Source organism: Lithobates pipiens, unplaced genomic scaffold (assembly GCF_037356315.1).
Source record: "Lithobates pipiens isolate NorthernLeopardFrog02 unplaced genomic scaffold, aLitPip1_a1.2 Scaffold_16, whole genome shotgun sequence".
Taxonomy (NCBI): domain Eukaryota; kingdom Metazoa; phylum Chordata; class Amphibia; order Anura; family Ranidae; genus Lithobates; species Lithobates pipiens.
In genome coordinates, this window is record NW_027507748.1 from 50,289,559 (window position 1) to 50,303,934 (window position 14,376).

Sequence of the window (14,376 nt, forward strand, 5' to 3'; positions counted from 1 at the left end):
CCGTCGGACTAGCACACACACGAGCGGATTTCTCTATAGGAACTGGGTCCGGCGGAGTTCCGGCGAAAAAATTTGAAACATGTTCTATTTCTAAAGTCCATCAGATTTTTGGACATCAAAGGTTCGATGGAGCCCACACACGATCGAATTGTCAGACGGATTCGTTCTGTTGAACCTTTGCTGTCGAAAAATCCAGTCGTGTGTACACGCCATTACTGTTGTCACTGAGAAAAAGCAAGTTCTCCATTTACTGCTAATGAAAATCCACTAGAGGGCGCCTCCATCCTGGACAATTATACATCACCTCAAGCAACATTGTCAATAGACTATTACAAATGCTTACGGTGGTGACAGAAGTAGTTTGGATGAAACCCCAATGCTTGACCTGTTAGGACCATTCCAATGATGGAGAGATCCCCTTGCTAACAGCCTAGTAAGCCAAGTTTAGATGTAGATAGTTTAGAGTGGGCAAAGATTAAAAACCGCTGTTGGATTTTACTGCTATCTGAGGCTCTGTTGGAAATCACCCCTATTTCCTGTCCCAGTGATGATTTCATCAGGCAGGAAATTAAGGAAAATCTGAAAGGACACTGTGATAAAATAAAAAATAAAATCACATGTACGAAGTCCAAATACAGTGCCAAATGAACAGACTGAGAGTCCACAAACATTTAATATTAATATTGGTTCAAAAGGACAATATAGATTATATACAATGTGTATCAGGGGCTTAAAGTCCTCCCCATTTTTAGGGCTTTAAAATATAATGGATAATTAAAGGGAATCAAGGATAGAACAGATCCTCAGAAGCTAATTATTTGCTGCATGGAGATCACAGGGTGTAGCCAGATTCAGTGGATCAGCAAAAGTCTGGCTACACAGTATCTCTACACAGCAAATAATTAGTTCCTGGTGATGTGCACCAGTCTTGAGTCCTCATAATTACCCATTGCACTTTAAGCCGTGGAAAAGTTAGAGGTCTTTGAGCCCCCAAAATGCACCGGATGTTCTGTATTTAGGTTTGTGAACCAATGTTTTTGGACTTTCAGACTGTTCATTTGGCTTTACACCTGTAAATCCCCAAATCTGGGCCCCCTGCTTGAGCCTCAATAGAGCCATTGCACCTTGCCATAATCTGACTGATCTACTGATAATTTGAATCAAGCACTTCATTTCTACTGGTTCAAGTGACAGGGACTCTAGCCTTCCCCCTACTAGGGTCATTGGTCCGAATTCCAACCACGGCACTACCTGCGCAGAGTTTGCATGTTCTCCCTGTGCCTGCGGGGGCTTCCTCCAGGTTTTTTGGGTTTTCCTCCAACACTCCAAAGACATGCTGGTGGGTAATTGGCCCTAGTGTGTGAAATAGGGACTTTAGATTGTTAGCTCCTTGAAGGCAGGGACTGGTGTGAGTTTACAATATATACTATATGTGTAAAGCACTGCATAAATTGATGGCACTATATAACTACCTGTAATAAATAATAAAAAAAAATATTTATAAAAAAAAAAAGTCCATGTTGGACACATTACAGTACTACAGATAGTACACTCACTTCCTGTCATGTAAAACCACTGTACCAGAGGGCTTAAAGTGGAGTAGAGTATACGATTTCCTATCATTTTGCCACAAAGAGTTAATCCATCTCTGAGCAATCCTCTTTTATTGTTCAGTCAGATAAATCTTGACCAACAAGAGAAAAACTTTGTCAAATCCTCCCCCTTGCTGTGAGTGACAGGTGATTTGCATATCTAGTATAGCCTAGGAGACATGCATTATAATTCCCTCCTACTCCTTTCTTCTGCTGCTGTGCCAGAATTGGATGTTCCCTATCTCAGCATGATTGGGCATGCTGAAGTCAGGTGGTTACTTTCCTGTCCTTTCACTGGATGTTAGAGATAGCAGAAGTTCAGTGTAAGAAATACACAGGAGAAAATGCATATTGACAAGGGGAGTGTAGAGGTGGGCGGGGAGTCTACTGACATCACGACTCCACCCACAGAGCTCCAGACAACAGACCCACCCACAGAATATGCAGTTTTTCGGGTCTCATAGCAGACAGAGGGGAGACATTTGACAAGTAAAGATACATGTAGGAGATAACCCCCATGACAGTAGTTTAGAAAGGATGACATTGGGTTTACATCCACTTTAACTTTTTGAATTCAAAAGTAAAAAAAAGTTTTGGTTGGACATACCCTCTAAGGCAGACCTTGAACTCAAAGCAAGGCCTGCTTATTTAGTTTGCCTGCTAAAAAGCTATATTAACTTGGCGTCTATCCCAATATTAGAGAATGGGAAGAAAACTTGGGCCTGGAATTCACTCCCTCTCAAATCCAGATAATACTTCGATTGACACATGTAGCCTCATTAGCCTCATTAGCACTCGTACTCAAAGAGTCTTCCTAGAAGTTCCTCACTAGATAGTATAAAACCCCCTCCCTTTTGGCATAGGTATTTCCAGCTGCTGATTCTCGTTGTTGGCAGGGCTGTAATCAGAGGGGGGTGTGCCTACATCTTTGGTTTTACTACTTTAAGATTAAGGCCTTTTGGGAGGAAAATACTCTGTGGATTAAAACAAAATGACCCTTAGACCAATGGTCAGCACCCCCTTACAATTCCTCTTTCAGAATACCCCCTCGTCTATTAAATTCTATAAGAAAAGTGTTACCCCCCCCTACTAGCTTGAAGCAGCAAAATCTCTCTTTCCATGCTTTTGTAAACAGGCTGTTTGTCCTTCATTACTTGATTGGAAACGAGAGGTAGTGCATAACCTCACATGCAAGATTATAATATTTTGCATTTCTCTACTTTTTTTCTCTCTATGTATTGCAAAAATGTAATAAAAACCTGATTATACACAAAAAAAACCTGTAGGGGGAAAAAGTTAGAAGATGTATGTACCTTTTCCCCAGCTTCCATAATGCAATGGGTGATGCCACCATCTTTTCCAATGAGATTGAGATCCAGACAATTGTAGAGTACTCCAAATCTCATGATAACACACTGCAAGCACAGTGTAGATTCATCTTCTTGTAGGATTTGGGCCATTCTATATTCCCCAGATCTCACCAGAAGGAGGATGACATCACCCTCACCTGGGCATAACCCGGGGGAAAAGTAATTATCTAACTTATTATCAAACGTTTGTTCTGAAGTTTAATGCTTCATTTTAGCAAGGGGGAGAGAGCCCCACTAAATAGGTAGACCTTGCCAAGTAGGTGTAAGTTCCGCTTTTGGTACAGATGTTTTGTGCCTGTACTTACCTCTAACAATTAACTGACTTTGGTGTTCTACAGCTGCAGCATCGTTCCGAGCGATGCAGGTATAATTTCCATTGTGCATCAGAGACAGATTAGAGATCCGCAGAGAGCTGGTGAAATCAATGTTGTCGATGGTCACCCCGAGATTGGCCGGAATCGGCCTGCCGTCCTTTTGCCAGGTGATTGTGATGGGAAGATCTCCAGAGACCACAACACACGGGATGAACACTCTCTGTCCAATAGAAAATCTTTGGGACTCGAATGGCTGAATGAATGGCGGAACTGCAAAAAAAAAAAAAAGAAGAAAGATCAGGTTCAACAGAGCCACCATAAAGAAAATAGCTTTATGTATTTCCTGTATTTGAAAAAGTATTTCCTGTTGGATACAAAGACCACATAATAGAAAAAAAAAGATGGCATTTATGTGTCTGAAACCACAACAGGACCAGTGGGGACTGGAGGGGGGCAATCTTGCTACCAGGCTACCAGGGCGATTGAAATCCTAATATAAGCACAGAAAAAATTGTGCACTTTTGTTTCATCTGGTGGAATGGATGTCTGAAGACCCTCCTCTGAAGGCATCCATTGCATCAGACGAAACTCGCATAGGGTGAAGCCAGTGGCATAGGATGTTGTACACACGCTGTTAATCTCTGGTGTGGTGTATTTTGCCAGTGTTACTCTGTAACCTTTGTGAGTATATCAGGCTTTTAATAAATCATGTGGCTTTAGCATACTACTCTATGGTCCTTTGTCCTTTCCCTTACCCATTATTTCTCTGAGGTGCTGCCTTTGGATAACCAGTGAAGGACTGAGGAGGCAGCAGAGTCAGTGGTACCCTGAGTAGTGGCCCCCTATTTGGATGATTTCTGTGCTTTTATTCTCTTATCATGTGGACAGAATTACCATTTGATATGGGAACTCTCACTCTTGTCTGTGAGCTGGTTTGGGATTCGTACACGTGGATTCTCATCATTTTCAAGATTTTACATTTGCACTTTACCCATTTTTTTATGCACACATCTATCATGTGATTGTTATTTCACCATTTATGTGATGCACATTGTTTATTAAGGTTTATTATTATTGTAATCATGCGTTACTACTTTAGAGTGGGTTTAAAATGTATTTAAAAATTTTGGTTGTTTTTGGCAAGGTCATTGGGGCACAGGTAGTTTTTAAAGCGGGAGTCTGCCGTTTTTTTGTTTTTTTTTTAAAGCCAGCAGCTACAAATACTGCAGCTGCTGACTTTTAAAATAGTGACACTTACCTGTCCAGCGTGCCCGCGATGTCGGCACCCAAAGCCGATCTCTCGGGTGCTGCCGCCGCCATCTTAGGTATGGGAATCAGGAAGTGGAGCCTTTCGGCTTCATTTCCCGGTTCCCTACTGCGCATGCGCAAGTCTCGCTGCGCAATAAGGATGGTCCCCGCTGTCTCTGGGATCTGTGTGTTTCCCAGCAGGCAGCGGGGGACTTTCGGAAAAGGGCGTGGATTCTGCGGAAAGGGGCATACCTTCTGCAGAATCTACGCCGGAAGTGGGTGCAGATACCTGTACTGTACAGGTACCTGCACCCCGCTCCCCCCTGAAAGGTGCCAATTGTGGCGCCAGAGGGGGGGAGGATTCCAATGAGTGGAAGGTCCACTTTAGGGTGGACCTCCGCTTTAATGCAGGCCCAAGAGTTCTAAGCACCAGTCTTGCAACTTGCAACTGGATGGTTTTAAACCTATGGTCTAGAGGGGATAATTTTTTTTTTGTTGGAAGAAGCAAGGGGGGGGTCACCTCTCTTAAGTGTAGTATTAAAACAGTATCATTTATTGCACAAGATTAAAACCACTTACAAGATATAAGTGGGAGTCATGCTCATCATAAAGTATGTAGTCCTGGCAGTTCTACTGCATCCCACGGGCTCCTCGCATTATCCGGGTAGCTGGGAAAGGTTCTGGCGTGATGTTGTGCTGAATAGCTGTGCGTTCAGGAAAACTAGGAAGCCATGCTGTCCAGCTTGAACCGGAAGAGGAAATTATGTCACCAGCAGGGGGTGGGAGGAAGGGGTCGGGACTGTCTCTATGGAATGAAAGGCTAAGTGCTCGGAGCTCACAGCACCTTTTACTGGCCTCTGGTGTCATATCTGATGTAAGAGGGGGCTCTGGTGTCATATCTGATGTAAGAGGGGGCTCTAGTGTCATATCTGATGTAAGGGGGGCTCTGATGTCATATCTGATGTAAGTGGGCTCTGGTGTCATATCAGATATAAGGGGCGACTCTGGTGTCATATCTGATGTAAGGGGGGGCTTTGGTGTTATATCTGATGTAAGGGGGGCTCTGGTGTCATATCTGATGTAAGGGGGGGCTCTGGTGTCATATCTGATGTAAGGGGGGCTCTGGTATCATATCCGATGTAAGGGGGCTGTGGTGCTTTTGTTTATAGTGCAAAAAATAAAAACTGCACAGGTGATCAAATACCCCTAAAAGAAAGCTATTTGTGGGAAAAAAAGGACATCAGTTTTGTTTGGGTGCAACGTTGCGCGACTGTGCAATTGTCAGGTAATACGTTTTCCGGGGCAGAATTGGTTAAAATGTTCGGGTTTGACTTGATGAAAAGGTGGCAACCCTAATTGCTCATTGTTTGCCCCATAGATTTTTTTTTTTTTTTTTTTTTTTTGTGTGCTTGTGTGTTGAAGTCAATGGGGCCAGAAATGTCCCATTCTACTTCAAAAGTGGGGCATGTATCTTTTTTGGCTTCAGGTGTTGAGCTACAGGCATCTGAATGCTCAAATGTGAACAGGAACAATTTAAAAGCATGGGATTTGGCTTGTTGAGTGTTTTGAAAAACTTTGAGCTAGGAAGCGCTCAGGTGTGAATAGGGACATAGAGACACTTAATGCTACCACGATGGGCTGGAAATTTGCTCATCGGTACAACCTTGTATTTGGCCTTAGTGGAAGGGTATTAGATGCTGCTGCCTCCCCTGGAAGCCTCCTTTTTTTCATTCTGGTCAGCAAAAATGATTGTAGCGCTGCCCACACCTTTGCAGCAATGCCCTATATACTTGAATAAGACATTGCTTCATTAGTAGGGAACATGCCGTTGGGTCTATGGGTTACTACACAGACACTGACAGCATAACAATAGATTTTGCCGGACTATATGTAAACAACGTGGGTAGATGCCAGCAGTAGAAGAAATAAGTGGGAAGTTGGCTGGGGGTTCAGCTCAGAATAGTGGACCATAGAGGTGGGCTTTTTACTTAAAGGTGAACTTGTCCTTTAAGCACATCTTGTATTTTATGTTTCTAAAGAGACCAGACTTGTAGCATGCTGGGTTAGGTCTACAGTTTAAGAGTCAAAAACCAGTGGTGCCATTTACGTGTTGTGGCAAAGGAAGAAAATAGTAAGCACTTGGGTGGGGGTTCAGCTAAGGATAGTTTATGGGGCCATAGAGGTGGGCTTGCTTGCCGACTGTATAACTTAGATATAAGGTGGCAAGGTAACATGGCTGCGCTTCCGTGTCTGGGGCGTGCACACAGACCCGATGTCCACCTGCACCTGCCGATCCTTTGGTACAGAGGGAGAATGGTAAACAAGGCAGATCCATGCCTTCCCCTAGTACAAGCACCCCCCCCCCCCCCCCCCACAGTAAGCAAACTTTAGCTAGGCACACAGTTAACCCTTTGATCACCCAGCCAGTGTCATTAGTACAGTGACAGTGCATATATTTTAGTACTAATCACTGTATTAGTGTCACTAGTCCCCAAAAAGTGTCAGAAGTGTCAGTTAGTGTCTAATTTGTCCGCCACAATATCGCAGTCCCGCTATAAGTCGCTGATTGCTGCCATTACTAGTAAATAAAAAATAGAATAAAAATATCCCATAGTTTGAAGACGCTATAACTTTTGCGCAAACCAATCAATATACGCTTATTGTGATTTTTATTTTTTACCAAACACATGTAGCAGAATACATAGTGGGCTAAATTGATGAAGAAATTAATTTTTTTTTCAATTCTTTTATTTTATGTGTTTTATAGCAGAAGGTAAAAAATCTTGTTTTTGTAGCGCAGGAGGTTATCAAATACCTACTTGTGGGGAAAAATAAGACATACATTATATTTGGGTACAGTCACACAACCGTGCAATTGTCAGTTAAAGTAACACAGTGCCGTATCTCAAAAAATGGCCTGGTCATGGGGGGTAATTCTTCTAGAGGTCAAATGGTTAAAAGGTGAACTTGCCCTTTAAGCATGTCTTGTCTTTTTTGTTTCTGAACAGTTGTAGAATGTTGGGTTAGGTCAGTTATGTCAAGAGTCAGAGACCAGTGACGCCATTTACATTCTGTGGCAATGGAAGCACCTGGGTGAGGGTTCAGCTTAGGATAGTTTATGGGGCCATGGAGGTGGGCCTTTTACTTAAAGGTGAACTTGTCCTTTAAGCACGTTCTGCTTTTGATGTTTCTGAACAGTCCAGACATGTAGCGTGCTGGGATATGTCTCCAGTTCGAGATCAGTGACGCCATGTACGTGCTGTGCCAGCCTGAATATGCCCAACTGGTTATCACCCTTTTAAAAATAGATAGCAGTACATTAAGCAGAGGTCCCTGAAGAAATATGTTTATGATTGCATCTCTCAGAGCAAATCTTTTAATTAAGCATCTGCAATCAGTTTCTGCTCTGACCAGGAGTAATTGCTTGCCGAATCTCCTATAACAAAAACATTTCTTATCACAAATGTTCAGCATTGGCTTCTTAAAACAGAAGGTATTTACATATCCTCAATCTATCACAGAGCTGAAAAACAAGGGATTTATTCCTCATGTAGGACGGAGCATAGAACTATGCAAATCAGTTCTTTGTGCCCCAGTGACTCAATGTGCCTCCAGCACTGTGGTTTTTTAGCATGGATACAGGCCCTACAGAGCCACTTCTTACGGGTGTACATACAGTTATCTCAGGTATGTTTGTTGTCAGTGCAAGGGAGCAGAAATATGGATTCAATGGAGAACCGTTTAGGGCAGTGGTCTCCAAACTGTGGCCCGGGGGCCCTTTGCTTGCCTTTATCCAGCTCTCAGGCAGTGTTCCTCTCAATACAAGATAATATTCCAACCACTGACACCAACGATGGGGCATAGTTTCTCCCACTGATACCAATGATAGAGCTTTATTATTCCTACTGGCACCAACAATGGGGCACTATTCCTCCCATTGACCCCACCGTCTGGCCCCCCTAAAATCTGAAGGACAATAAACTGGCCCTTAGTTTAGAAAGTTTGGAGACCCCTGGTTCAGGGAGTAAAGAGGCAAGAAAGAAATAGGTCTTCTTATGGTAAAAGGGCCAAAGGAACCAAAGGAACCAAAGGTTCTCCAACAAAACATTGGAAAGTATGGTTGGTATAGGGTGAAAGATGAAGATAGAGCGTTAGGCTGTCATGGCCTTTGAGGGAGCAAACATAGAAACTGGGGTTAAAAACATAGAACCATCATGAAGTCTTATGACAAGAAGTACTTACCAGTTTTGTATTTGGAGGCCAGGTGTACTCTTTTTAATTATTTTTTCTGCAAAGGGTTAATGTTTTGTTTCCCTTGGCTTACCAATATGGTAATTTATAGTGCTTTGATTAATTATTTTTACATCTGCAAGTGTTCTAAATGAGAGTGGTGCAGCTTTTGATTAGAAAAGTTTCTTTAGAACAGGGTTGTATTCGTTTCCATTGTTTGTACATTCAGCAACACTGATCGTGATCTAGAATGTGATACAGACTATTCATGACACCAAAAGACGAGAATTTCTATAACTCTTACTTTCCATTTGCTGGTGAAACATTTGACTTATTATGATGAATAAAACCCACCTTTCACTGTAACGTAGACACTCTGGCTTGTGGACAACTGCGGTTGGACAAGGACATTACATGTATACTCCCCTTCATCTACATCCTTTTGTACGTCGGTCAGCTTTAGCGTTCCGTTGTTCTCAAATGCCACTTGGCGGTGATTAAATGGGATGAGGTTGGAATTCTTGTACCACTTTATGGAGTAATATGGATAGCCAATCACACGGCAGTGGATGTATGTGTCCCGCCCTGCTATTGCTGTAATGTTTTTCATTGGTCGAATGCTTGCTGGACCTGGAAGAACATTAGAAAGCACTATATGATTCTAGAAGGCAGGAATGAATACCTAATGAAGAGGTGGATGATATATGGTGGAGGGATGTAAAAATTTGTGTTGTCAAAAGTGTGGCTGGTGGCCTCCATCTAAAAAGGGATAGAAACTGAACTTTAAAGTTACTTTTTTTCATACAATTACAAAAGACTCTCTGCTAGAAGATATTAACACTCCATATTATGCCCCAGGGACAATTCTTACCTAAATTCTGCTAAACAACCCTAGCTATATCCAATATTTCGTAACCACAAAGAAATACAAACTACAAAGAAAACTCTGATCATGCAGAGTGAAAACAAAAAAAAAATGTAACTCTACGAAATATAAAGCTACAACAGCTTGTTTTGTAGATTATAGCACAGCAACCAAAACTTTTGTTAGAAAATAACATAGGACCAAAAAAAAAGAAAAGGACCAAAGTCTATCAAACTCAACCTAATACTATTCTATTACTGGTTTTGTTTATCCAGAAGACGGCAAATAAAGACCCCATTGGCAGCTTTCATTTCATCCTCAGGAAGATGTCCACTATGACTCCACTTACAAATACCATGGCGCACAGCTGGAGAACCATTCCCATGAAAGCATCTCCAAGACATGAGAGGATGGCAGCTTGTAAAGGAATGATCTGACCAGCGTTACCTAATACTATTCTATTACTGATACGGTTGATCCAGAAGAAGCCTAGCAAAAACCCAAAACCTTACTGGCAGCTTCCATTTCATCCTCAGGAAGATGTCAATATGTGACTCCACTGATGAATACGATGATATAGAGCCGGAGAGCCATTCCCATGAAAGCATCTCCAAGACTTGAGAGGTTGGCAGCTTGTCCGGGAATGATCTAAATATCATTGCCTAATGCTATCCTATAAATGATGCTGTTGATCCAAAAGAAGGAAAACCAAAACCCCACTGGCAGCTGCCATTTCATCCTCAAGAAAATGTCCACTTATGAATACCATGATGTATAGCTGCAGAAACAGTCACAGGAAAGCATCTCCAAGACTTGAGAGGTCGGTAGCTTGTCCAGGAATGAGCTGACTACTGTTACCTATTGCTATTCTACTACTGATACTGTTGATCCAGAAGGTGGAAAACCAAAACCCTACTGGCAGATGCCATCTAAACCTCAGGAAAATGTCCACTTATGACTCCACTTATGAATACCATGATGTATAGCTGGAGAACCAATCCCAGGAAAGCATCTCCAAGATGTGAGAGGAAGGCAGCTTGTCCAGGAATGATCTTACCACCGATGAGCAAAACTCTTGACCATCTGCTGCATAAAGACGAATGATCGGCTTGGTCCAGCATTAATGCGTATGCCATGGAAAGGGGAGAAATAAGGTGTGTACAGACGTTTGTTGGATTACTTATCCCCTAGAAAGAAACAGAAACTAGAAAAGGTTTTTATATCCAGCTAATCAAGCCTTGCTTCTGAGAGCCAGCGGGTCTTTGATGAACCCATCAACACAAACCATCTGCTGAAAACAGTCAGTTCCGGTAACTGTCATCTAAGGTCTGTTACAAGATCATCAAAGGCTCACAAATTCACTGCTATCACAAATAATGTTTTATTCTGAAAACTGTATGGGATAAATAAATGTAATGAAAATATACAAATTCCTATTTTATTTCACTTTATTTATATATTGGTTTTTGTCCAACGTGGAGACCAAGCTGTCCAAAAAGGGATAGCGGTAGAAACGTGCCATATCACTACAGAATTTATGGTAATTTCACAAATGCTCTCTACTAAACTATGTCTGGTGACTGTTTTTTTTGTTTTTTGTTTTTTGCCACAACTGCCAGGAACATACTAGCAAAACCCCATTCATGAAGAAATGAGATAAAGTGTTGGAAATGGAGGAACCCCACACAGGGTTTCAGAAGCCTTTGCATATGACATTATGATGTATGTATGTGTAATACTATGTTTTTGAATTTTTTATTTTTTAAAGAGCTCATTTGACAAGCACCTCTTACGTTTATGCGAGCCTGGTACAGGACGACTCCCGCGGAATTATTGGCAGTGCAGCGGTAGACTCCCCCGTCCCGCACCTGGGTGCTGGTGATGTTTAGATAACTGACAACGTTGCCGTCGGAGGTGATGATCTGGCTGATGCGATGGTTGCCGTTCTTGACGATGGGCTCGTCGTCCAGGGTCCAGGTGATGGTGGGTAGAGGCGTGCCTTTCACATTACACATGAGGGACACGGGCTCTCCGGGGCTCACCACCTTCTCGCTGAACGCAGAGTTAATTTTTGGTGTTCCATCTGAGGAGGACAAGAAAGTTTACATTTCAAGCACTGGAAAATATTACAAAATCTGATTCTAAGAGGAAAGTACTAGGCAAATATAAAAATGAAACCTCCTGTATAATACATGTATAACAATCTTTGCAAAATTGCAATTATAAAATGATGACAAAACAGGACCTAAAATACAGCAAAGTTAAACAGAGATTAACACTGCATGGTATTAAAATGGTAAAAATATTAAATGGATGGTACACATCACAAGCAACTGCCATTTTTGTTTCTTTTTCATTAATTGTTGCATCCCACATGTTGCATTCTGTCTACATGCACTTCCGCAGCAGCAAGGTTCGAACTGTCAGTCTTTATTGCTGCCTGTGCCCCCGTTAGGGAATTCATCCTCTCTATTTGTCCTGTTTACTGTTATCGAAAGTGAAAGTAAAAGAAATAATCCCAACGTTTGGGTTGACATCAGCACACGAGCAGCGGGGAAATCTTCCAATGAGGACACTAGTTCTGGTAACCCCCCCCCCCCCCGGTGACACATTGGGATTTCCTCACTTTGGAGGGATTTCTTTTACTTCCTGTTTTGGCTATGGGACAGGAGGTAAGGGAAAATCTCCCAAATGGGACACAGATGGCAAAGCTGACAGGAGTTACTACTGTTAAGCCTCATACACACGATCAGACTTTGTACAAACTTTCCTGTGGACTTTTGTACAAAGGGCGTTGGCCGTAAGTTTGTATTGCATACACACGGTCGGACTTTTTAGGCAACAAACACGAACGTAGTGACGTTTAAATGTACTGACGACACTTCAAAAGAGGACGTTCAATTACTCCAGCACCACCTTTGGTCAACTTCTGTATTGTTTTCTGATCTTTTGCATTGGTTCTGAGCATGTGTGTTTGTACCTTGTACAAAAGTCCATTGGTTTTGTGTACACACGATCGGGCTTTGCTCCATCGGACTTATGTTGTCGAAAAGTTTGTCCGTTCGCACAGCCAACAAAAGTCCGATGAAAACCGAAAAAGTTCATCCGATGGAGCGTACACACGGTCGGATGTTGCTCCAAAACAGCTAATTTGGATGTTTGTTGTCAAAAAGTTAGATCGTGTGTACGGGTCTTTACACATGTGTAATTCGTTTAGTTCCGAATTCGTTTTTTAATGAATTTTGATAAATGTATTTATTTCCGAATTTTTCAAATTCCAAAATGTTGAATTTCTGAATTTCCGAAATTTTGCATTTCCTAAATGTTGAATTTCTGAATTTCAAAATTTTTGAATTTCTGAATTTACGAATTTCTGAAATTTAGAATTTACAAATTTTTGAAAATTCAATATTTCCGAATTTCAGAGGTTCGAAAATCCAAAAATCGGAAATAATAACTAATAATAAATATTAAATTATAGGTATTGGAATTTCCTTTCAAATTTGGCTGTTAGTGAATGTATTTGAACGAATTATCTGAAATAACAAATGCCGTATCTAAATTAATGGAATGTAACGATCTAATAATAATAAATAACAATAATAATAAAACCTTTTTATTATTATTATTTATTATTAATTTGTTCCATTCCATTTGTTTAGATGTGGAATTCGTAATTTTGGATAATTCGTAACTTAAGATAAATTTGTATTTCACAAACAGCCACATTTGAAAAGAAATTCCAATACCTATAATTTAATAGTTATTATTAATTAATTAATTAATTAATTAATTAGTTATTATTTCAAATTTTACTGATTTTCTTTTTTTCAGATTTTCAAATTTCTGAATTTCCGAATCCCGAAAATCCAAAAATTCAACATTTGAAAATGCGGAATTTGAAAAGTCGGATTTAGAAAATTCGGAAATTTGGAATTTGAAAATTCGGATTTTGAAAATTCGTAATTAGAAAATCCGGAATTTGAAAATCCAGATTTTAGGATTTCCGAAATTTCCGAATTTTCGAGATTCCAAATTTCCGAAAAAAGCAAAAATAACGAATGAAACGAAAACAAACTCATTTTTTGTCAGTGCACACGTCTAGTTACTGTATAACCCTCCCTTACTAAAAATGAAAAAAAAAAAAAGAGTTCTGTTTATAGTTACACTTTAATCGCCAGCCATAGGAGCATAGGCGTGGCACAACCTATACACCCCATACAGCTTAGGTTTCCCCTGCTGCTCAGGCCTCACTGCAGTGCTACAAGCTTCCCTCCTCTCCCACTGGCTGCTGTGGGCACACTGGGGGATACTTCAGAATGGAGAGCGGGGGAAGGGGTCGGTAAATATGTAATTGACTAGTCCCTTCTTTTTTTTCTGAATGGACACAGTGAGTGATCGGTATCGATCACTGACTGTTCATTCATAACTGAAGCATAGTAAACTGTGTATGTGAATTAACAGGAAGCCTCAGGACAGAGAACTTCCCATTGACTTACTGTCCAGTGCAGCTGAGGCTGCAGAGAAAGGGACTGGGGAATCTCTGTCCTCAGTCCCTTTCTCTGTCTCAAAATGAGACATCAGGGGTCTATTTAGACCCCTGATATTTCACTAAAGCCCCCCAGTAGGGCTCTTAACATTTTTAAAATAAAAATAATATTATAAAAAATAATAAAAAAATAAAAAAACACGCCCCCTGCTCTACTGACACCGCCCTCCACCCTACTGACACCAACCCCCACACCTACGCATCAGAG

At 41.2% G+C, this 14,376-nt stretch overlaps 1 protein-coding gene across 4 annotated transcripts in view; it reads right to left on the minus strand.

Annotated features, from left to right (window-relative positions):
- Nucleotides 1-14,376, minus strand: part of DSCAM (DS cell adhesion molecule) — a 730,792-nt gene that overhangs the window by 383,971 nt on the left and 332,445 nt on the right. For all 4 annotated transcript variants that reach the window (XM_077479889.1, XM_077479887.1, XM_077479888.1 and 1 more), the window contains exons 7-9: nt 11,406-11,702; nt 9,109-9,384; nt 3,268-3,546 (exon numbers count right to left, since the gene is read on the minus strand). In XM_077479889.1, the coding sequence (XP_077336015.1) occupies nt 3,268-3,546; nt 9,109-9,384; nt 11,406-11,702 (852 nt within the window). The remainder of the gene's footprint in view (nt 1-3,267; nt 3,547-9,108; nt 9,385-11,405; nt 11,703-14,376) is intronic.